Source organism: Pangasianodon hypophthalmus, chromosome 19 (genome assembly GCF_027358585.1).
Source record: "Pangasianodon hypophthalmus isolate fPanHyp1 chromosome 19, fPanHyp1.pri, whole genome shotgun sequence".
NCBI lineage: Eukaryota > Metazoa > Chordata > Actinopteri > Siluriformes > Pangasiidae > Pangasianodon > Pangasianodon hypophthalmus.
In genome coordinates, this window is record NC_069728.1 from 5,778,485 (window position 1) to 5,804,570 (window position 26,086).

General features: G+C 39.3%; 1 protein-coding gene across 13 annotated transcripts in view; it reads left to right on the top strand.

The window, feature by feature from the left end:
- Positions 1-26,086, top strand: part of dab1a (DAB adaptor protein 1a) — a 356,465-nt gene that overhangs the window by 241,312 nt on the left and 89,067 nt on the right. For 12 of the 13 annotated variants that reach the window (XM_034313587.2, XM_026944630.3, XM_034313586.2 and 9 more), the window contains one exon: positions 7,973-8,174. In XM_034313587.2, the coding sequence (XP_034169478.1) occupies positions 8,108-8,174 (67 nt within the window). In that variant the 5' untranslated portion in view covers positions 7,973-8,107. Of the gene's footprint in view, positions 1-7,972; positions 8,175-20,705; positions 21,434-26,086 lie in introns of those variants that run through there. The other variant, XM_026944634.3, reaches the window with a different exon arrangement.

Genomic DNA, 26,086 nt, shown 5'->3' on the forward strand with positions numbered 1-26,086 from the left:
ATGCCAGCAGGGAACCTAAAGCAATAGTCCACGTGCAAACTTGAACAATGAGATTGAATTTGCACTAATTTCCCTCGGTTCTTCTCAGAGTATTGTGGGAAAATTGTGTCCATGGTGGGAAATATTTCTTGCCTGTGTTGGTTCGTGCCTAGAAATTATAAATTGAAAGAATTAAAGAAAACATAAGATCCTACACATTTATGGGAACGTGCTTACTTAAACAAGACCCTGGACACACACACACACACACACACACACACAAACACACAGTACGGCTCAACCCATTTATTACAGCAATGGCCTGTACAAATCCGAGGTGCTTTGTTTCATAATGAAATGTCTAGAGGCAACAGCATCATTAGAAGTGCATAAGCCTTTTGGACACCCTCATGCATCATAGATGCACCTTTGAGACCAGCGTAATTCTACTGCAAGAATTTCTGTATGGGATAAAACACATATCATCATTATTTAGGACTCATGCTGCTCAAACATGTAGGAGAGCTAATCTAGTCGGCCAGCTGACAGACACAAAGCACAAATGAGAGATATGGCTCACAGAGGGAGAGGGAGTGGGAAAAAAAGGAACAAATTCGTGTTTAAGTAGGACAAACTCCAAACCCGTCTTTCTGTTTCTCCTTTTTTGTCTTTTCTTTATCGTCTACTATCTTAGCTCTCTCTCTCTCTTTACCACATTCAAGCTATCATTCTGCTCTCATCTGTCATTTTCTCTTTCTTTTTCTACTTAATGGGTTAAGTAGGCTTTTGAGTTTATTAGCTTTGACCTAAATGAGAAGAGACAATCAGTGATGGGAGAGATAGGAACAAATTGGAGCAGACTGAGAGGCATCGTGACCCAAATAGCAGACTGTATTAAGGTGCTCTTTCGCAATCGCATGTACACACTCATCCATGAGGAATGAACATTAAATCAAACGTAGGAGATTAGATCCACGTGATATAGTCTGGATATAGTCCAAAAATTATTCACACTTCTTAGGTTAATATTGTTTTATTGTGATTTGTATAAATATGTACGTAAATACAGTATATACCTTTACATTCCATATGAAATATTACATGATATTATTCTAAGTATCTGTAGGTCTGAACATCAGACCAGGTGACGTGTTTTTCCTGTGTTCAACTGTGCAGTTTCAGTGAGTCTGTGCCCACTATAGCCTCAGATTCCTGTTTTTGACTGACAGGAATGGAACCTGATGTGGTCTTGGTCTGTAGCCCATCCACCTCAAGCTTTGATGTGTTATGCATTCTGAGATGCTTTTCTGCTCACCATGGTTGTAAAGAGTGATTATTTGAGTTACTGTAGACTTCCTGTCAGCTCAGACCAGTCTGGTGATTCTCCTCTGATCTCTCTCATCAACAAGGTGTTTCAGCCTGCAGACCCTGCGCTCACAGGATGTTTTTTTATTTTTTGCAACAATCTGAGTAAACTCTAGAGACTGTTGTGTGTGAAAATCCCAGGAGTTCAGCAGTTTCTGAAATATTCAAACCAACCCATCGAGCACCAACAGCCATGCCACGATCAAAGTCACTGAGATCACATTTTTCAGATGTTTGATGTGAACATGAACTGAAGCTCTTGACCAGTATTTGCTATTTTATGCATTGAGCTGCTGTCACACGATTGGCTGATTAGATAATTGCATGAAGGTGGAGGTGTATAGGTGTTCTTAATAAAGTGGATGATGAATATATATGACAGTTTTGGCTTGTACTAGTGAGTGTATATTTCTGAATGTACTATTTACAACATTTCATACTTATACAAAGAGTATATGCTGTATCTCTAAACTGCGAAACTTGACTTACATGTTCTTGCATGTCTCCTAAATATGTGTAATACATTCCCTGCATGTGCACCAATCAACAAAGTGAACAACGATACAGCACAGATGGTGAAGGGAAAGAGAACAATGCCTGTCATGTCTTGTCATGCAGTGATGGGGTGTGTGTGTGTGTGTGTGTCTGTTTTTGTGTGCTGCTATTTCAGTGTACTACGATGGAAAACAAGAGAATGGATATCCTGTTTATAGAAACAGCTATACTGATTGAGAGCATCTAAGAGCATCTAAGTTTAAGCATATGCATAGAAGTGCGTGGAACAATGAATACATAAGCTTAAACGTTGCTTTAAATTGCATCATCTCTTCTTGGAGCAGGTTTTTGGAGCTAGTGCATAGGTGGAAGAAGCTTAGTATAGTACCCCAGCCTCAGACACAGACAGGGGAGTGAGCATCAACACAGGCTCAAACAACTGGCCGCAGTGCCCAGTGCCTCTGGCACCGTCTGCCCGTCGGTGCTGGGTGATTTATGGGGATTAAGTGTGTTTGCTGGCAGCCTACTACTCACGTCCGTCCAATTTAATGTCTGCTCCTTCTCCTCTTGCTCCTGCTTTTCCTCCTTCCCCAGCTTCCACCGTCTGCTTCTCTTCCTCTTCAGGTTCTGGCGCAGAGAAAGATATCTGTAACATTGAGCATTGGCATCATAGGCATTGATGGCATTGTAAGGCTTCAGTCAGTATCAACGGGCTGGAGTTAGGCGACAACATGCTGCCTTTAGGTTGAGAAAGTTGTCGTGATGTTACAGAGCACATCCCAGGTTTTTGTTGGTGTAATTTTGGATTTCTTTGCATTTCGTTGGTGCCAGTTCTCGAAGTGTGGCCCAACTGAAGAAAATTATGGACGGTATTCTTCCTTATTTTAATTGCATCATTAGTTATTAGCCTTCTCACCCATGCACCCACCCACCGACCCACTATTTCTAATTGCAGTCATGACATGTGGTCTGTATTTCTAACACGGAAGCCATGCTATTCTTTAACCATTTAACTAAAGTGACAGGGTTAATTACTGTATCTACTGCATGGTGTGCTCTGCTTGCATTTTGTTTCGTATGCAAAATGCAAATTTGTTAATAATGTAATTACTGTGGAAATAGAAGATTCAATTAAGCTCGCTTCCTCTGAATGATGTACACAAGAAAAGAGCTTCCTTTTAATGTTTTCCAGGACAGGAAAAAGGCACATATATCGTTTTTTTTTCCCTTTTTCTGGGCTAATAACTATGCAAATGTGTTAATTCATTGGAGATTTTGCTGAATACAAGTAAACAAGCCTAGTCTCCTGTGTCAAAGTGTGGTTGTTGTGTGTATCCCATATTGAGGCTGGTAGCAGGAAAATATCTGACCTTAATATCTGAGATAGCCGCAGCTAAACAGCATCATCGGGACAAAACTAATGACATGTTATCTCCTCTCAGACATCGGATAGTGTCTAGCGTCCTCGGCTGAGCTTTGGTCAAGTTATAAAAATGAGGAATGTGTCAAGACAGGAAAACAGCAAAAGCGATTTCGGTTTCTGTTTTGCAGGCATGGAGGAGGCATTAGTCACCGGTGTCTCAGACAGTGTAAAGCCAGACACTTGTGCTTTTGCCTTCTCTCTTCCCTCTGTCTCTGAATATGTGGCATGTCCCGGAGGAGACCTTAGCCTAGATTTTCAAAATAGTTCTTTCTCGCCTCAGGAGAGAACAACCTAGTATGGCTGAATGTCTGGTGGAGTTGGTGCGAGTGTGTGTGTGTGTATGTGTGTGCGTGTGCGTGCATGTGTAGGTAGTCAGGGTCACGGATTCCCTTGAAAGATTGATTTAGCCTATTTGTAGTCTAATACTTTAGCTTAGGTTGTACTTTTACTTCCAGTAGTGTGCAAGTGGGCGTCCATCACAAAGCCTACACTGAAAGGTTTTTGATGAAAAAATGGCCTTTTGGTAGTTAATGTGTCATTTCCTTGCCTTCTAAATTCACAATGAATTTAAGCTACTGCAAAAGGAGAATGGATTGATAAGAATGGTAGCATATCACATTGACATGAAGCTGCCCACACAAGGGCTTTAGCACCATGGAGAACTCCACATCAATTACATTGAGTAAGGGCGAGTAAGACAGCTCTTTAGCATCTAACTAAAGAAACAACACAAAAAGCTAAATCAAGTGAACAACACTCCTTAGTTTAGTTTAGTTTAGTTCACACGCCTTTGTCACAGTGATATTCCATCAAACTTGCATATTATGGGATTTGTCTGTCATTAGGATTAAATTTCAGATGTGTAGACATGAATCTAATGGTCTAACAGCTTTTGGGCTCGTCTGGGGGAGGGGCTCTTAATTTCATGTTTGCGTTCACATTGAAGAATTCCTTTTGATTGAGCAGTATGTGCACACCGGTCTGTAAAATGGTAGGCACTAGGTTGAACCGTTGACTGTTTTTTAATTATTTTCCTGTGGTACCAACACTGAAGCTGTGAAGATCAGAGCTTTTTGGATGCATGACATTGTGCATTGTCAGAATCAGAATCAGAATGAGCTTTATTGCCAGGTGTGTTTACACATACGAGGAATTTGTTTTAGTGACAGAAGCTCCACAGTGCAACAGTATGACAGTGACAAGACAAGACACAGATAATAAAAAGAATAATGTACAAATATACAAATAGACAATGTACAAAATAGCAAAAACACAATATACAAAATAGACAATTTTGTATGTACAGGTATGTTATGTGCAAATTTGAAAAGTAAATAGGTATGTGTGTTAAGTAAATAAATGTATGATAGTGTTGTGTGTTCCACGTTTTATTGTCAAGTGTTCATGAGACGGATTGCCTGAGGGGAGAAACTGTTCCTGTGCCTGGCTGTTCTGGTGCTCGGTGCTCTGTAGCGCCGACCAGACGGCAACAGTTCAAAGAGGGAGTGTGCTGGATGTGAGGGGTCCAGAGTGATTTTGCCAGCCCTTTTGCTCACTCTGGATAAGTACAGTTCTTGGAGAGTGGGGAGGGCTGTACCAGGGATTCGCTCAGCAGTCCGGACGATCCTCTGCAGTCTTCTGAGATCAGATTTGGTAGCTGAGCTGAACCAGACAAGAATACCTGCAAACAAGGAGCTGTCAGGGGACATTCAGGGGACACACCACAAACGTGAGCTGATTACAGCACTCCTATCCTCAGAAAGTCTGGTTTTGTATATGATGTGGACCGCAACAAGGCTTAGTTGAAGCAAACCTCAGACCACCACTTTCGAGAGGACCTCTGACTGCTCCCGGACTCAAAAACTGTGCTCACACTTCACCATTCGAGGTTCAAATGACCCAGAATCCAGAAAAAAAATGCAAATGTGAAAATGGCCTTTGCAATTGTATAGAGTTGTCTAGTTGTGTGTATGCTTGGAGGATCCCTGAATGACCAAACCACAGTACACTGTATCATAAAAAATGGTTCCTCGTAGTATGATAAAGCGTTCTTCAGTTTGTTCCTCTGAGAAATCCTTTTGGAATTTCAGGTTTTCAGAGGTTTTTACTGTTAAAGATATATATTACGGCCTGCTTTAACAAAGTTAACAGATTCAAACCTGCTTTTATTTTAAAAGTATGGTGTAAAAACGTACAACATATTTGGCAGAACTGCTCTTTTATTGATAGCAGCAGATTCTGGCCTCTAGAGCAGCAACAACCTTTTTGTCCCCTTTCTGACCTGACAGTGTTCTAGTTTTTGAAAAGATACCTAATGCTCAGGAACTTTTGCCTGGAACTGAAAGTACATCTGAGCCTGCTGCTCCCTCATTACCCAGAGCTTACCGAGGATAACTAAAAAGCAAGAACCCTGGCTTCAGTTTTCAGTGGACTCCTCTGCTCTGGTGCACGGCTGTACTTACTGTACCAGTGTCCTTGCTAAGGGCATTATACATTCTCAGAAAAAAATATATATATCTCAGAAAAATAAAAGAGTTGTTTGAATGGATTCTTCTTGGAATCTTTTCTGAAAGAGAAACTCTCAGTTGTAGGGTTCAACATAGAATGTCAAAGGGTTCCACTGAGGGACAAACCAAGGAACCATCAAGTAACCATTTCATACTGAGAATAAAAGAAATATCTGGCTTTTTTGGAATCTTCATTATCAAGACATTTCAGTCTAAACTACAAAAATCTTCGCTTGATCCCTCTAAAACTTAATTACTCAGTATGGCTTAGAACCAAAAACCAGGAGAATCTAACAGAGAGACAGCTGGACTAAAAGACATACAAAGCAGATTCGTAAGTAGCTGTGTTGCTCTCTCACCCCTCTCTCTCTGTTTCTCCGTCTCTCTCTCTCCCTCTCTCTCTCTCAGTCACCTCAACCTCTCTCTCGCTTTGTGTGTTTGTCTCTCAGAGAGATAATGGCAGTAATTGGACAGACTTGCAGGCTCTCTGTGTGTTTCACAAAGATAAAGAGTGCTGTGTGATTCCCTGGTGCTCGGCTACACGCTCTCTCCATTTGGAATTAAATGTTCTCCACACAATGAGAGGCACGTGGCCAGGCAGTGGCTCTGTCTCAGGGCTCCGGGTTCCAGCTCTGGCTATGAAATGGCTGTGTAAATCCTCTCTGCTCCGGCTTACACCGCAACACTTCTCCAAACTGCTGGAAGGAGCTCTAAATCTTAGTACACTCTCCCGGATTTGTGAGGACTTTCCTTTTGAGGTGCAGCTCCCTGCTATATTGTGTTTGGGATTTAACTTCTGTAAAACAAAATGAGATAATTCCTCATTTTGTTGATGCTTGCCTCGAACTAATTATCTGGATCATTTCCAGACATGCTCAACAATATTGCGAATAAAACTACAAACAAACAAACAAAAAAAACCCCTGCTTGAATATGAGTCTTTTTGGAATTGTTTAGGTAACGGTAGCACTTTGCTCATCGTCAGAGTGGTGTAGTGCTGTGAGGCGGGCTGCCTGCTATATGCTGGTCCCTGAGCTTTCCTCATATTCTGCTTGGTGTGTAGCAAGGCTTTTGATCTGTCATTTTACAGAAATGCCACTGTGCCACTGAGACCAATTAGTACATGAAAGTTGACGCCCGCTGCCCAAGTGGTACCAGGAGTCGGCTGAATTGGTGTAGGAGTGCGGGCATGGGGGCTTAGTGGAGGTGTGTCTGAAAGAGCATTTGGCTCCACATTCTACCGCACTAATGACAAATGAGGAAGTTAAGCTCTAAGACACCAATTTCAACTCAGGAATGGCTGTTAATCACCTGATTAGTTGAATAAGATAAGGGAATAAGGGAAAAAACTAAAATATAAATGACAAGTTGTACCCCATGACTAGGACTGGGAGCATGTGGCCCAGGTTATAGAATCCAAATGATGTGTAATTGGATCCAAGATAACTTAGCTAACTAGAAAGTGCCACATGAATGCAAATGACAAGTCTAGGAATCGTTTGTCTAATCTAGATAACCAGCTCAATTGTAACACAGTCCCTGTAGTTGAAAGTGATCTGATATGTGTGGCGATTTAACCCTGGCTAGTGCTGTCTCTTTCCTCTCAATGTATTGTTCACATTTCTTAAACTATGGCTAGGATGTGGAAGGGAGTATGATCACAAAACAGTCATACATCAATCCCTAAAAATGTTATATTCTACTGATCTTCTCAAGATCTCTCTGAAACCCTTAAGTTCCTCATCGTGTGAGAAAAACAGAGTACGTTATGGGTAGTTTTTCTCTCTTTAAGATACATACATGGAAATGTACCTGCAAAGGTACAACAGTGGTCCATGATGACTGATGTTCCTCTACAATTATATTAGGTAGAAAAGATGTACCCTTGACGGTACCACACCAGTAACACTATCGGTTTGTTTCCAGTTTAGAATCTGTTTTTCCTGACAGTGCACAAGTCAGCATCTTTTTCCCTTAAAATGTTCCAATCACTAGCGCCTTTAGTTTTAGCATGTTTGCCAATCCTGAGTCTGAAAAGTCATTGGTGTGATGGTTAAGACATTTCACATGACAAGTATACGTTCCTAAAATGCAGCTCGTTTATCTATCTTCCAAGTCACTAATACTAATCAATAAAAAATGTAACTGTAATGATATTTTCCCACAGAGGTCCTTTAAATGTTTCCATGTGTTGTGTGCGCAGCCACTGCAGGGAGAGCTCGAGATGCAGCGTCGAGGCTAGAGGCAGCGGCAGAGTGAGCGTGAGGCAGTGGGGAAGCCCCTCTGGATGAGCCAGCCACAGGCACCCAGCCGCACAGTACAGGAATAACCACTTAATATGTCAACAGAGGCCGAGCTCCAGCCTGCTGCCAGACCCAGCGTCAAAAAGGATTCCAAGAGGAGAGGTAGGAGGCTGGCAGATATACAGCAGCTGTACACAAACACCCTCTTTGAATGTGTATATATATACTTACTGAATATTCACTGAACAAGCGCACAATGATTTTTTTTTCCAAAATGTGAGATGCAGATGCAGAGAGTGTTGGTGGTTGTTCAGTGGGTGCCATTCTGCAGTGCTATATCACAGTACCTACATACACACATGCATATAACAGCTGTATCAAAACACAGGGTGAATTTAGTATAATATAAATACACATATGTCAAATATGGTTAGGGTGCTCCTGTATTTAATTATTGTGTTGTCTAGTGGTTCTCGAATTGGTGTCCAGTGACCAGCAAGGTTACATGAAACATAGCCAAGGGGTCCTGGATTTTTTTTTTTTTGAAAAGTAGTGGCAATCACAATTCACTATTTCTCAAAATTATCATTTTTAATTTTTTCAATTAGCCTAGTCATTAGAATTGAATGGGTTTCAATGGGTAATCCAATAACTCAGAAAACAAGCTGTATAATTAAAAAAGCTCTGTGACTCCATTAGATAGCCCAAATATCACTGTACATATCTAAATCACGAACCTAATATTTGAATAGTTGGATTGTTTTCATAAAAAATGTGTATTGAGGGGATACATGAAGTTTATTGTACATTTAAAGATGTCCTTAGCTGCAAAAAGTTTGAGGACCCCTGATATACTGATATACTGGTTACTGATATGTGCTGCTTGTAGTCTCCATGCATGTTCAGCAAGATTGAAAGCTCTGCTTTGGCTGTTTTCCAGTTTATCTAATAGCCAGATATGTAAAATGCAGTTTCTGTATGGTTCAGCTATTCATACCTTGGAAAGCCTAGCTAAACCAAATGCTGACATAGTAGATATGACAAGATCAGGTCAAATAATGACAAGACACTCAAGAGTTCAAAAGAACATGAAGATATAAAATGATAAGGAAACACGAAAAGATAAAAAAGCAAATGTGTCAGTGAGGTGGACAGGTGATATGTTATCCAAGCTAACATTCTGTCAAGACTCTCAGTGTTGACAAATGGAAACTAAGCAAATAATAATAATAATAATAATAATAATAATAATAATTATTATCATTATTATTATTATTATTATTATTATTATTATTATTATTATTATCTGTAACTACATGGTGACCTCTGTTTTATGAATTTAGCACACTTTGTTGTGGCTTATTAGGGTCAGTTTTTTGTTTATCAGGCTTTTAGGTTGTCCATTTACAGGAACCAGGTGATTTAAGATTTAAGATGATTTATGACCAGATTTAAGATGCTCTGTAAAACCCTACAAAAACCCTAAAAAAACAACAGAGGGTCTCCTGTCAGAAAGGTTCACTCTATAGAAAGCTAGAACTATAACCACCCTAAACAAAACAAAACAAAAAAAAAACCACTTGACTGATCCATTTTTCTGAGTGCACATAATGTCCTTGCAGTATTCAATTGCAATATGTTATTCCAAACATATTTAGTATTCCAATATATTATTAATAAATTAAATTTATTTACATTACATTTTGGGTTGTAATATTTTGGCTAATAAAATGGGTAACTGGCTGCTAAATTCACCACGCCATGCCATTTGGTGTGTTACAAAGTTCATTTTAAGCCCTGCATGGATTGAAGGAGCTATTTGCTTGTTTGGACTGTAACACAGCCATTTGGAGCAGAAAAGCAGTCTCATTTGTGGCATGAGGACAAATGGCATGAGCAGTATGGTTATGACAGTCGTGTTCCTGTGGTTTTATGTTCATACTGATTTGGAGGAGCTCTAGCCATCTCAGCCCTTATTTCTGTAACTCACACTGGGGCCTTCCATGAGGACACACACTCCAAATGGAATGTAGTGTGTGTGTTTGTTTGTTTGTTTCAATTTGGCCTGCTGGGCCAATCCTCTAATGACTACTGAAAAGCATTTCTGTGTCTTGTCACTGCCAGAGTACTGAACGCTGTCTCAGTGTGATGTAATGATGTCCTAGGGCATTGGTGTCAATCTGAAATTCTGCCCAGGCCACATCAGTATTTTTGTGAGCCTTTGAAGCGCCATAAACTAAGGCTATTCATTTTTAACGTATTATTATCTATTCTCTCAATTAGCACAGATAACGTAGGCTATGAAAGTAGAATAGTAAGTAAAAAAAAGAAGGGCTAATACAAACTATTAAACTGTATGCACCATAGCGTAGTTGCCTAGTTGCCGCTGTAGGGAGGTCGACTAGTCGGGCCAATGGACAAAACATTGAGGAAGGAGGTAAAGAAAGCAGTCTAAAGAAGTCTAAATGAAATAATTCGAGCTAAGTGAAGCCAGTTCTACAGAAAACTGCACATTATGTAAGACAGCTCTGGGGTCTTTTTTATATATATTTTTTTCTAGTTTATATATTTTTATTTTCTTTACTTTAATGGAAGGTTTTCACCTTCATATCACTTTATATGAAGTTGCTGTTGTTCTTCTTCTTTCAGCTGCTCTTGTTAGGGTTCGCCACAGCGGATCATTGTTACGCATATTTGATTTGGCACAGTTTTTACGCCGAATGCCCTTCCTGACCCTCCCTAGTTTTATCCAGGCTTGGGTCTGGCAATGGAAATGCACTGTATTGGTTCTGTGGTCAGGAATCGAACTCGGGCCGCGGCAGTGAGAGCGCCGAGGCCTCACCACTAGTCCTCCAGGGACTATCACTTTATTCGACACTTTATTGGAAATGTAACTATGGAAAAGACAACTACAACTACTCAGTGACATGAACGTCTCATTGTGGTTTAAGCCAAGCGTGAAGTAAAATATGACTAATTCTTTCAACTGTGCCATTTGATCAGTTGGTAACCATGTAGGCTATATTGTAAAAACAAGATCAATATGTTCTTTTTTATAACATATGTATCTCATAATATGATAAATGAGATGCTTTAATCATAATAACAACATGCTTTTCTTGTAGTAACAAGATGCTTTTCTTATAATAAAGAGACGGGGATTTATTTGCAGCAACGCACTTCTGTACTCTTGTCTTCTGGATTTTATTTTGGGATTTCAGTTAGTCACTGAATCACACGAAATCCCAACATGATGTGTTTCAGAATCATTTTTAGACACAGATCTGACTTGAACCAGTGTTTCAGCATTTCTGTTAGATGTGAGCCCACATGTGTGTTACAATGGAGCATATGGGATGCAGGGGGTTAGTATGCTATGGTTATGGTGTGAATTCTAGAGATTATTGAGACTGCGGGCCGTTTCAGTATTATTTTTTTGTGAGTTTGTGGTAGCGGACTATGTTTGTCCCACAGGCCTTGACTTTAACACGTGCCCTAGGGCATGCTCTTGTCTCGTGCTGTAACCAGTTTTGTAGCAGAGCCCTCTTGTGATGTGCCACCTGTCCCTCATTGGACACCCACTGCTCCAGTTAGCTCCCTTTTGTTTTCACGACTCTCAAGGTCAGACTAGGACTAGCACAACTGATATGTGCACACTTTATTATGTTAATAAGCACTTCAACTGGAGAGCCATGTACTGTGTGTGTGATTGGGCAGGTCAGCATTCCAGGGCACACCACCAAATACTTATTCTGTGATTGAATAATGCTGCTTGTACAAGATAAGCTGACAGTTAGTCCATTTAAAAAGATCCCTTCATGTAAAGAACATATTCCTACCCACTCTGTGCAGTGCATCCAGCTGATTTGAGCATAACACTGTGAAATAAGAATGTGGGTCACTTTTGTTGTGATGAATTGTAGGTCAGTAAACAGGAAGAAGGACTTTTTGTTTCCCAGCAAATTTTCAGTAAAATTGGCAGCCTCAGATCAGGAGCTTCTAGACCCCTTTGAATATAAAGGAAGAAAAAGGGATAGAAAAAAAGCTGAAAAAAACTATATACACATCAAAAATGTGGACAAAAATAACTGAAAAATACAAGAAAAAGGACTCTGACATTGAAGTGACTAAATCACAATTACCATCACTGCTACATGGATGAGTTGTATTATGCTGATTGCCAACTATCAGCATGTATCAGCATTTTGTTAGTCACCACTTGCTCAATGACAAGAATGGACCCTTTACAGATTGTTTTCTAAATGCCCCAAAAAGAACAGCTACAAAAATAACCTCTTTGGTCCAATCTCAACAAAACTCTATACAAAGCTGCAATTCATCTTTTTGTATCAAAGGCCAATGCAAGAAGACACATAACACGATATGAGGAGCACAAAAGCCATGAGCCAGGAGCACAAAGTCCATGACCCATGAGGAATGAAGGAAGTAATAATGTGGGAGTGATAAACCAACTTTTACCACATTTCCTATACCTAGATGTATTTACTGCATGTTTGGAGGAAACCAAAGGATGCCTTTAAGCCACAGTGTCTGCTGCCAGCTGTTAGGTATGGTGCAGGATCCATAATGTTCTGCGCAGCAATCTTGTGGAAATCATTAGGCCTGATGACTGCTGTGTGTGGTCATGTACCAGCTAATAATTATGTAGAAATTTTACAGAAGTAGGCACTCTGTGGTGCAAAAACTATGTCTTGATGATGTCCTGTATTACAGGATGATAATGGGCCTTATTTGTCAATCTTTGAGCAAAGTTGTGTGTAATTTTTTGTATAAGCCAAACTGAGATGCAAGTGCAGATTTAGTTTATTGATAGTGACAAAACACAAAATACAAAGACCAAGAAACAAAATGCGGATTAGCGAAGCAAAGTAACAACGTGAACATGCCATGAGTAAGTACAATGACAGAGGAAAAAAGACACTGAGTGCTGTACAAGACCTGACTTAACTACTAGTGCTCATTAAACATAAACGTGGATCATGTGCAAACAGTCATGTGACATGAGTGTTGTGATCAGGTGAGGTGCAGTGGCTGACAGGGGTCGTAGTCCTGTGCCGTATTCGGTGCAGCCATGACATGTCGAATCACCCATAAATTAATGGGTTGCATTTGGTGACGCCCACAAAACTCCATAAAAGGTCAAAGCTCAGACAGCTGAAAAGACAAGTAAATGGCAAACCTTCTCAAGTGTAGATGGAAATTTATTTTGACTCACGTCTATGACAATAAATAATATATTTTTAACAATGTATCAGCAGCTGGAAGGGCTAAAATCAGGAGCCAAATATCAGAAAAGGTGAATTAGACATGAAGGGGAAATGAAAGAAGTTAGCCCTGAACACGGATAAAAGATTTATATCTACTCTACCCAGGTGATCATAGATCTGCTATTTTGTTCTCAAAGCAAAGTGTCTCAGTGACTGTCAGTCAGAAATTCCACGCACACCAATGTGCCATCCCTGATGCTGTGTTGGGAAAGCACGAGGGTGTGTAAGTAAGCCCATGATGGCACACAGCACACTGTGGAATATACAATACATTGCAGCTTGAGACATACCAGATCGGTCACTTATCGCTCACTGGCTCTGACAAAGTGTTGCACAGCATTAATAGAAGATGCCATGGCAAATGGAGCAAACTTACACACTGAGTCATTGCATCATGCCCTTCGTTTATACAGCTGCGTTTCTTCTTAACTAAATGACTAGTCTAATTTATCTTAATTTGTGAATTTATGTTGGATTGCTTTCTTTAATTTGTTTCGTATTTAATATTTCTAAAGCCATTCATATGAAACAACTGGGTTTCACAAAAGTTTCATCAGTTAGTCTTCTTATGTATAAATTTCCATACACTTGTAGGAGCATTAGTAGGATACAAACGTTTGTTTTTTCCGAACTTCCAGGATTTTCCTGAATACCAGATTTCTTTTGTATAAATCCTATGAATGAAATCTGTTCGTTTGATAAATGAGGCCCAATGTCCCCATACATACTGCTAAATTATTTGGTTGATGAACACCAGAAAGAAGTCAGGTGCATTCCATTCAGGATTTTTAAGACAGCAAGAATAATTAAAGCTGTTCAAAGAGCAATGCTGACTTTATGAGGTCTTTGATATTAATATATTAATGTCATGTGTTTATGTTTTTTTTTTTCATCCCCTTATATGCCATATAGTTGTAGGAAAATCTTCACAGGGGCAGGTTAAAAATCGTCATATGCTGCATAATAGTGAAAATGATCAGTTAAATAATAATAACGAGCTAGCTAGAAGTGTTGTGGCTATAGTGTGCAGGTTGTTAGCCTCTTTTTTCATATCATCACAAAAAGTGCTCCAGGTAGCTTTTTTCTTGAAGAAAAAAAAATAGATAATGTGAACACAGACTGTTGCAGCTTGCACATTTAACTACTTACTATCCAACTCAACATCTGCCTCCTGCTCTATCCGTCTCTAAGGAAACATCAATCATCCTTGACAGGAGCGGTTGTTGCTAATGACTCTGACCTGCATCACTATTCCCATGGAAACCAACCCAGTCTGAACCGCGTTGTAATAACAGCTGCCTCTATTCCCATGGTAACCATTATATTACAACCTGTCTCAACCTTGTAGCTCTAACAGCAAAGTAACCTTACTGCTACTAATGACCTGTTTATATCAGTGGCACTGCAGTTCAATATGCTCTGTGACATGTAATTAATAAGCCTCATCTCATTTATAGCACTGAAGTTACAGTTACTGGAGCTTTAATTTACCCCATTAGTGTAGCAACTACATTACCCAGCATGCATGGAGTATGCACTCATTTAGAGGCCCAAGAGTAGGAGTCCTTATCTGTGAAGTATTCAGACTGCAGTGTTTCCACATTGCCAGCCATCTGGCTACTGAGCACAGCTGACACACACTCTATGAACACACAAACATGAGTGAGATGGATACACACACACGCGGGATGGCTTTCAAACATGCCGCGAAATTAATTGAGGTATAATGAATGAGCATTTTATGTGCGTTCAGATCCCTGAGGTTTGTACGAGGGGCGTAATAATAAAAAAAGGATCTCACACAGACAGACGCACACAGAAACACAGCGAGCCTGCTCTTGGGGCTGGATTTAATGAATATGAATGTCATTGATGCACATTGGAATGTTGAGGAGGTGAATGCAGCCAGGGACAGTTAGAGATGCAGCATGACTAATAAACAAAGCCTAATGAAAACAGCGCTGCTGAACCTCCTGCTTCCTCTCACTTTTTGCCCTCTGGATAATAAGCATTTGTATGATGTTATATGAAATACAAAGGAGTGTGGGAAGTTAAAGCAATGAATATAGAGAATATAGAGTAAAACGTGCACAAACACTTACCAGGCACTTTATTAGGAAAACTGTACTAAAACTGGGTAAGGCCTCCCTTTGCTCTCAAAACAGCCTCAATACTTCATGGCGTGGATTCCACAAGATGTTGGAAACATTCCTTTGAGATTCTGGTCCATGTTGACATGATTGCATCATGTAATTCCTGCAGATTTTTCAGGTGCGCTTTCATGCTGAGAATCTCCCGATCTACCACATCCCAAAGGTGTTCTACTCGATGCAGATCCAGTGACTGGGAAGGCCACTGAAGAACACTGAACTCAGTGTCATGTTCATGAAACCAGTTTAGAAGATGGATAAATTGTGGCCATGAAGGGATGCACACGGTCAGCAACAATACTCAAATAGTCTGTGGCATTCAAGCGATGATTGATTGGTATTAATGGCCCAAAGTGTGCCAAGAAAACATTCCCCACACCATTACACCACCTCCACCAGCCTGGACTGTTGACACAAGGCAGGCTGGGTCCATGGATTCGATTCAATTCAGTTTGATTTGTATAGCGCTTCTAACAATGGGTATTGTCACAAAGCAGCTTTACAGAAGAGGAACCAGACTCAAAAGGGAACCTCCTCATGCTGTTGGTGCCAAATTCTGTCTCTACCATCTGTGTTCCTCAGCAGAAATTGAGATTCATCAGACCAGGCTACGTTTTTCCAGTCTTCAACTGTCCAGTTTTGGTGAGGCTGTGCCCACTGCAGCCTCAGCTTTCTGTTCTTGGCTGACAGAAGTGGAACCTGACATGATCTTCTGCTGTTGTAGCCCATCCACCTCAAGTTTCGACGTGTTGTGCATTCTGAGATGCTTTTCTGCTCACCACAATTGTACAGAGTGATTATCTGGGTTACTGAAGCCCTTCTCTGTTGACCTCTCTCATCAACAAGGCTTTTCTGTCTGCAGAGCTGGATGTTTTTTCTTTATTGCACCATTCTGACTATACACTAGAGACTGTGGTGCATGAAAATCCCAGGAGATCAGCGGTTATAAAAATACTCAAACCAGCCTGTCTGGCACCAACAATCATGCCACAGTCAAAATCACTAAAATCACATTTTTTCCCCATTCTGATGGTTGATGTGAACATTACCTGAAGCTGCTGGCCCGTATCTACATGATTTAATGCATTTGCACTGCTTCCACATGATTGGCTGATTAGATAATTGCATGAATGTGTAGGTGTACAAGTGTTCCTAATAAAGTGCTCAATGAGTGTATACTTGTATGCATAAGGATTGGAAGCGAAGAGTTACAAAAGAATTGAGAAGAATGAACAAATAAAAAAGGGAGCACCAGGAAAGAAATGGTAAAATTGTAAAGCAGGTGAGTGCAGAACTGGTCCAGCAGAAGCAAAATGTGAGATGCAGGGAAGAGAACTCCATGTGTCACATTCAGTATCGTGATCACACTCTGTGACCATCTCAAAAGCAGCAAATCATAGAGATTGCTCAGCTGAGCAGGTCGGATCAGGCTTTCTGAATCATATGTGTGGTGATGAATCATACATCTGGGAAAACCCATTGGATATCACTGTGGCTGAATTCTGCACAACAGCCAGAAAGGACAAAAAAACCCAAAAAAACAAGTTTTTATCACAATGTTATTCTTCTGCCGTTAATATACTTGACATATTTTAGCAAAAAAAGGCCTTTATGATGCTCTAACGCTGCATTGGGAATGAAATCTTTAAATGCAGTTTTTTCCCTTATCACTTCTAGAGATGACTTTAAAAGGCTAAAACTTGTGCACGAAAGAAACACATTTCAGGTCTGTAGTTTTCAGAAATATACAGTATATAGAACAGAATGTCAACATTTCATCATGAGAAGGGTTTTCCCAGGCCACCACACATTGAGTACAAGCGTACACATAAGCATCTTCAGTGTGCATGTATTATAATGTATGTCAAGCCTCTATGTAAGCCTCTATGTTATACTTTATGCATAACTGCATGCATCTGTGCACACAGCTGCATACACATCTGCATACTTGTGGTGTATCTGGAGGATTAAAAGCTAGATCCACTACCCATTAGGTACCAGGTTTCCACCAGAAACTGTTAAATGTTAACCATTTCATGCCAACTATTCTGCAGTGTGGCTAATTTGGTATGAGCATTTTTAGTTTTTTAGTTAATTTATTTATTTATTTTTCCATTTCCATGGTTGTCGTCATAGTTTGTTCAGTCTGCTGCTAAGTCCAGTTTCTAAAACCAGATGCTAGAAAACAATTAATTCTGATGATGATTTTTGTCTTATATATAAGACAATATAATATATTATTATCTTATATATTATCTTATATTGTCTTATAGTATAAAGATAGAAAACTGCAGGTGGCTACCCTGATTTCAAACATAATTTGTATTTTTGATTTTGTGGATTTTATATGAATGCTGGCAATATGTAGGAAAGCTCTAACCCCATAATCATTCATAACGTAACACACTGGATAGAGGAAGAGAGAGAGAGTGTGTGTGTGTTTTCTGTGTGTTTGCATGAGTGTGTTCCACACGAATGGGCTTGTGTTACCAGTAATCACACTGATATTGTTTAGACAGAGGTACCCCAATCAGCAGAACGGAAGGATTATTTGATTTATTCCACATCTGCCCTTTTCCCCATGTGTTCTGCCTTTCAGAATCAGCCAGCAGCAGTGTATTAAGCCGTAAGCTTGATCATTAAGCTCCCAATTTATCTCTCTTCATCACAATCTTCCATTTTTCAACTTCATTCATACATTGTTGTTTATTCAAAGGGCTGTGAGTGGCAGCTTTAGACTTGTGATCTTGGAAACTGCTGCTTTTTGTTGACAGTTACTTTGTGTGTTGTAAGTGTAGTATGACTCTGTACAGGCAGAGGAATAACAGAGGAGAATCTGGTGTGATGGAGAGAGAACTGTGACAGAAATGTTTAGGCGTTGCTTTTATGGTGGTACACTGGGTAGTATATTTACTCTTTGCAAATCTTTTGCGCTGGCATGCAGTAGTGGTGCTGGAACTGGAATAAGATACAGTAATGTGATATTGTAGCCAGTGATAAGGCTTGACAGGACACCCCTTCCTAGCCTTGTCTAGTGAGAAAATCTGAAATCTGTTTTGGCAGATGAACTTCACACTAGTGGCAGAGGACCCCAGCAGTGATACAGAGACCTCAGCTGCTGATTGGATAATTACTAAGAAGACTGAATGGGATCTGAAGGATTTGGCTCGTGTATAGAGTGGAGTGCAGTTTGAAAGCTACTTAATCAGTTCCCAAAACAATCCTCTTAAACCTTTTAAACTCTTTACACTAGCCTTGTTTGCATCGCTGAAACCAGTCAGTCAGAGTGGAATATTTTCAACAAGTGGATTATGATCGCTTTCCAAATGAGTTTGATTAGTTGGAGTGTTTAGCCAAAGATGTGAAAGGACAAAAGTAGTCATTTTTAGGCACTGCTTAATGGACACTTGCAAACACGAGTACTGGACACTAGTATTTATAATGCATTATGGATGCATTTATAGCATATATGCATTATTCCTATGTACAGATAACATCGTTTTTACTTAACTAAATGATCTGCAGTTATGAAGTGCTAAGTTGCATATTTTCTCATGTTAATGTAAAGAGCATTTATAGTGCCATGTTAGGTATTATGTATGAAAGAACATTTCATTTTTTCAATGACACTTTATTTACAGCTTGCACTGACCAGGCATAATGATATAAAATGCATTATAATCACAGGAGTTGAGTACATCTGAGAAAATAAACGTGGATTTGAGAAACCAAATGTGTTTTATATAATACATTTTTAGTGTAACTGATGTTATAGGCTTTATATAGTGTTATTGCGTGTAGCTTTGAGCACATATACTGGTTTATGTCAGGTGTTATAAGGTGTTATGTATATGTATGCACTGCCAGGGTTGGGGGTTCGATTCCCACCTCCTCCCAGTGCACGTGGAGTTTGCATGTTCTCCCCGTGCTTCAGGGGTCTCCTCCCCTAGTCCAGTGAGCCAATGTGTGTGCGATTGTGCCCTCCAGGGCTTCCCCCACCTTGTGCCTCAAGCCCCTGGGATAGGCTCCAGATATGTATTTATAATATTATTGTAGACATTATTATATTTTAGATATACATATCTAATATAGATATGTATTTATAATACATGATTCTGTATTTTATACATATATATATATATATATATATATATATATAATGTATTTATATATACTGGATTCATAGGAAATGTTAGCAATCACCAAAAGACTAGTATCATATTGTTTCCTCCCTACACTTGTATCGGCTTCTCTGTAATTGAGCCAAACAGCAAATTTGGTCAACACCACTGAGGTCACTCCAGCCCCTCATGTCTCTCTGTAATTAAAATGCCAGTTAATTTATGTGCTATCAACTCTCTGATTACACACTGAGACCAAGGAGCAGAAGAAACAATTTAATTTTATGTTTTCTATCTCATTCCGTAACCTTCATGTTTACTTTAATTGACGCAGATTGTCCAGTGTGACCGTCCTCAAATGACGGCTTTAGGGTGCTGTAATTAGAACTCGAAGGCAGCAGGAGTGGGATTTGAGGAGAGCTGGTATTTCTCAGATCTTTTCACACTTTGTGCCTCATCTATTCAGGAGGAACTTAAAAGCTTAGATTTAAAGAACTGAGTGTGTTCACTTTATGTTGCGGTCATTAGGTCAGATGGATAAAAGTGATGATGTTTAGTCTTTCTTTTTCCACACTGAAAGCCTGCAAGCCAAGCTAGCTAAATATTCAAATGAGTTTGTAACAGGAAACCTTAAACTATCAAAGACTTGCCCAAGTCTTGCTGGTTGATGTAACTAGTAGAAATGAAAGTATGGAGTGAAATCAGACAAAACAGAACCTGAACCTGAATTTGTAATTCTTGGAAAAAATGTCTAAATATGATATTGGAAATTTTCAACATGAATCTTAACATATTTGGATACACTGGTTCTGAATTCCCAGCCAGTGGGCTGTATGTCTGACACCACTGCTCTAGCTTTTAACTCAATCAGACAAGCATGAGCTTACTGGTGTGTTGTGATTGGCCAGAATTGCGTTCAGTTTGCGTCTGTCTCATTTCTGAGTATCCCAGATGTTTTCCCTAAATCATTCAACCTAAATTTTGGACTATTTTAACATTCGACTTCTTGAATTTTTTTTACGTGAATTTTCAACAGCTTAAATGTTTTTAACATGAATGTTTATTATCTGAATTTTTTAAGCCTTATTTTAACCTGAATAATAATAATAATAATAATAATAATAATAATAATAATAATAATAATAGAATTCAGAACCAATAAATATGTTAAGATTCACTTGAAAATTTTAAACATCATATTTACACATCATATTTTTCCCCAAACATTACAAATTCTGTTTCTGGTTCTGCTGACGCCTTGCACTCCTGGCACCTTGACCTGACCATATACCAATCATCAAGTAATATCCATTTTTCTCAAACATTCTTATTATACCTTTACATAACGTTAATACATTTGACATTTATTTTAATTGCTGCAGTTTGATTGCTCAGTGTGACCCAAAGGATGAGCTTGAGGATGCCGTAATTCAAATTTAAAGGCAGGATCCATAAGCAATACACAATTATTCTGACCTTTCACTATTGGTGACGTCTTAAGGACGTCAGCAGGTGCAGGTACCCTCACGTGATAAGACTGTTCTTTCAGCTAACCTTTGCACACTAAATTGTAATGGCGTTGTGAGGAGACCTTTAGCACCAGCCTTGTGAAATTACTTTATTCTGATATGTGCAGAAGGTCTTCCATTTTAGAGGCAATATTCTTCCTTAGAGGTTGAAAATCAACCAGTCTGCAGTTGCCCGCAGGAAGCTTCATGCCTCATTCCTTCAGACCCTAGGGTCTGTCTCTTTTTGTCTCTCTCCCTCTCCTCTGCTGTAATTAAACGAGCATTTATGTCTGATTTCTCTCTCTGACAATCAGGAATAATTACGCCACATTACAACACAGCCTGCTGAGATGGGTAAGCAAATAATACACAGTAGAAAGACTGTCTGAGTGTGTGTGTTTAAGTGAATGTGCGTGCGTTCCCTTCTGTGTGTTAATACACTGGCAGATCTTGCATCAAAGTGCACTTGTTAATGTGTCAAGTCAAATTTATTTGGTCGCTGGTACAGTGTGTGCGTGTGTGTGTGAGATCTGAAAGCCTAAAATCTAACGCTTACTGCTTGTGATTTCTTCATAAACATCTGACATTTAAAAAAGCAACTTATTATTATTTTATTTTAAAGCAATGTTTTCCTTAATCAGCCCTGCATATATTACTCCTAACATATTATATAACTGTAATATACAGTATGATTCTGAGCTAATTCGCTCACACAGGTCTATGGTGTGTTTGCTGAGGCCATGACTTGCAGTCTGAGCTGTGTGTTTAAGCTGACCTCGCTGTATTACGTGTGTGTAATTAGATCAGCCTCATTGAGTCTTGTCTTGTAAGGAAAAATTAATAGGCAGCAAAATGAGCTCTGTAGGACTTGGTGCATGCATGGATATCAAGATTAAATACGCAGTAAAAAAGAAAGCTCTATGGCACCGTATGACCTTTAGGACGGGTTTCAGTGGCATAGAGCCTTCTTACTAACGATAAGAAAATGTAATTTCATGTTTTAAACGAAATACCGCTAACATTTTTTCCTCAAACGTTATTTGATTAAAATTCCCTTTTCTTTTTTTGTGATACTGTTGTGAAATTTGAACAGTGAGGTTTCTTATGCTGTGTTGGCTTATCTCTTGACTTATCACACAAAATGCCTATTGGCTTTTGAGAACAAAATGTGATTCTAGTTGGATAATTTATCAAAGGAGAGAGATTCATATCTATACCTTCTAGCTGCTAATATCCCTGTGGAGAAGAAGCCTCAGATGACCCGGCATTCGGCTGTGTGTGTGTGTGTGTGTGTGAAGCAGTTAGAGACTTCCTGCAGGGCTCCTGCTGGGCTTAAACGTACATTTTTCCATGGAATAAATCTTACAGTGTGCAGAATTTTTACTCCATATACAAATAGTAAAGAGCTGCTGTGTGTCAAAGATGATTTATTATTAGAAGTTGAATATTAAAGTGCAGTCTACATAAAATATCTTTTTTTTTCTGCCCAATTTGGTCATTTACCAATGCCGTCTGCTAGCTCCCTATCACACACCAGCTCTGAATCAGGGAGGGTGAAGGCAGACACAGGCTTCCTACATGAAGCCAGCCACCACATCTTTTCGAAAGGCCACTGCATCTTTTTGAACAGGAAGGCGCTATCCGCCCTCTTCCACATACATGAGCAGACATACACTGGCTAGTGTTGCTGTGATTGACACCTGACAGAGAGTATGCCATCTCTCCCACTCAGAGAACATGGCCAGTTTTGCTGTCTTGGAATCCCCACCACAAACAGCCGTGACGTTGTCGGGATCCAGACGATAGGGCGAACGCTTCAGTTGCGCCACTTGGGAGTACATAAAATTTTTTTGCGGACATTGCTTTCAGCTTCCTCATGGCTTCCAAATGAGTTCGTGTTGAACCAACTGGTGGGACAAGGCTTAATTTACTATTATTTTATTTGCAAAAGAGCACTGTAACCATGCAGCTTTATAGAAATCCAGATGTAGATCTCTAATGAGCAATCCAGAGGTGACAATGACAAGAAAAAGCAAGGAACCCCTTTCTGAGTGATGCCAGATAGTGAGATTATAAATCATTACATTATACAGGTACGGAAGAGTAAAGGCAAAATGAGTTCGAGTTGAAAGTACACTCAGTATGAGCAGATTGTAAACAAGAGATCTGGGAAGTCCTTATGATTACAGCAGCAGTACTTAGGTAGCAATCTACAGTATCCAGGTGAGATTATGCACTGAAGCAAGGAGGAGACCTGGGCGTAAACTGTTGTTAGGAAGAGCAATTTGACTAAATATCAAGCTAAAACTGCAAAAAATATCTTATGAAGCAAAAATCTTTTGAATATATCCAAATCTTTCTAACATTTCTCATTACGATATTATGATAAAACAAGTACAAAGTTATTAAGGCTACTTGTAGACAGGTTGAAATTGTCTTGTTGTTTTGATCGATTATTTTGCTTGCCCTAGAAATAGATGCATGAAATAAGCAGTATACTGACATTTCAGAAAATAATCTAATGTATCATACTGTGTATGTCTTTGTTTTCATGTCTCTGATGTTACAGGTTTAACAGGCTATAAATATGATACTATTTCATTTGTTATACAGGCCATGCATAAGAAAAGAAAACCCACAAAGACCTTAAATCATCTGTTATTGATTTATTTTGACTTATCCGACAGTCGATCTGTGTATGCAGTGCAGGTATTTTCTGTTTGTCTTTCTTTGTCACGAGTCATGGGCATTTTATAGAATATAGAAAGAACATTATTCAGCTCTGGGAGCCTGTGTGTCAGAATAAAGAGCAGCCCAGGGCACTGTCGTATTTTTAGTTCGTATAGAATATTGTTTGTGTCTGTGTTTTGAGTGGCCATTTCCTCTGAGTAAGCCTTCCCTCACGTCTAACATGTCATTTATTTTGTCCACTTTGGCAGCTCGACGTCTCCATAGTAACCGTTGGTGTTTGTTCTCTGAGCTGCTCAAATAACAGTATATAGATCAAACACTCTTTTACCACATTTGCATCACAAGCCTGATGTGTTAACATGCATGTTTATGTTATTCATGACAAATGACCGTGTCTGTGTTCGTGATGAGGCATCCAGCTGTCTCCATTGCAGCCTAATAGAAGTTAAATGTCATCAGTGATTCACTCACACCATCCAGGTCAATTCATTATTTGGTCTTATTTGTCCTTTGCTTTCACTGGCAAAACAACAGATGGAAACTGCTTCTTAAAGTTGTTATTATAGAATGTTCTTTGTTATAGCCCTCATTATGTTGCTGTGTTTTGTCCAATTTTAAAAGCAGGTGAATCAGCCTGTGTCCTGGTTTGTGAAAGCAACCACTGGTAAATGTCCTTTGTAGAACATGAGCCATTTAAAAAACACCTAGAGTGCTCAAAATCCATAACAATACTCATTATTTTGAGACTCATAGTTTTGAGAGTAGCTGAGAGTATTACCCATGTCATACCCAGATCTTTGTCAAAACACATCGTAAGCACGGACCCCTGTTTTGGACCAGTTTGGCCATGACTCCGTTGCTGTTGCTCATCTGTGACTCACATTAGGAGGATTATATATGCAAGCCACAATCACACTTATATTGTGACGTTTTATCGTGGTTTATCTTTGTGCATTTCAGTGTCGTTGACTTGTCTTTGACTCAGCCAAACGTTTTGGATTTGCTGTAATAAAGCCTGTGTTTATATCCAAACCCCTCCGCCTTCCTCGTTACCTTCTGCAAGCTTATGTGAGTTTAACACTACCAATCGACAAATTGTTTTGGCTATTCATGATTACTTCTTGGAATGCTTTCTTGGAACTTTTGTTTTATCACACAGTACTGTTTGGGGTGCATCCATAACGTCACATTCCTTCTGTGTGCTTCATCTTTTCCTCTCTACTTCACTTGTCCTCCCTGACAATATCCCTGACCACAGCTAACACCTGTGCATATGCACAGTATCCTCAGCCTTTATGTTGCATACCCGTGTAACATCAAGAGTGATGAATTTGGGATATTTGTGGTATAATTTGTTTATTAGCTTATAGCTATATGACCATTTGGTAGGGGTTTTTGTTTATGGTAGCTGTACTACTGCAGCAGTTACAGGAAAGATAGGGGAAGGTACAGTACCTTATTGTTAATTTGGTTCTGTCACCCCATTATCTTTTCATAATTATTAATAAATGTCACAATTTGACCATGTGAAGGTGAGGTTTACCCAGACCAACATACATTTATTTAAAAGCAAAAATTGAGCCTGATCACTGGCTGAAGTGAAACATAGAAACATAGGAGATCCAGACAGACAGAGAGCATCATACTCATATATTCACCCAGATACGTATCACTTTTTTAAATTATTTTGTCAGTTTGACTGAATGTAGCTGAAAGTGAACTCCTAGACCGTGGTGCTGATCATTTTTCCTCACACCTAGAGGAGATTTTACCTTACACGTTATTGTGCTTCCGTGAGACTTTATGATCATGACATGACACTTCCACTTCTCAATGAGAAATTTTGCACATCTCTTAAAATATTGAGGTCAGAAGAAAAATACTGTGGCTATATAATAATTTGTTTGTTGTGTTGTGAAGACATCTGCCTTTGTCATAGGACAGTTTGTACTTACTGTTCTCCTTTTGTTCTTAGTTTCTTGGTTCTTAGTTCCAGTTTTGTAGCTATGTTCTGATGTTTTTTTTCCTGTATGGACCTCTGTCTGCAATTTTAAATGAGTATAGATTTGCAGTAACATTGTACAATAACAGTACGTGAATAATCATGCACTAACTCCTGAATTAATAGTTACATAATTATGAACTAATGATGAGTTAAGGCATGTACTAATCACAAACTAATGAAGAGCTAACCTTAACTATGACCTGAGTCTTAGAAAATAAAATAATAAACACCGAGACTAAAACGCCAGAAAATACTCTTATAGAACACTGGGTTTAAATGGTAATAGATAATAGCTGAATGAATAAATGTTA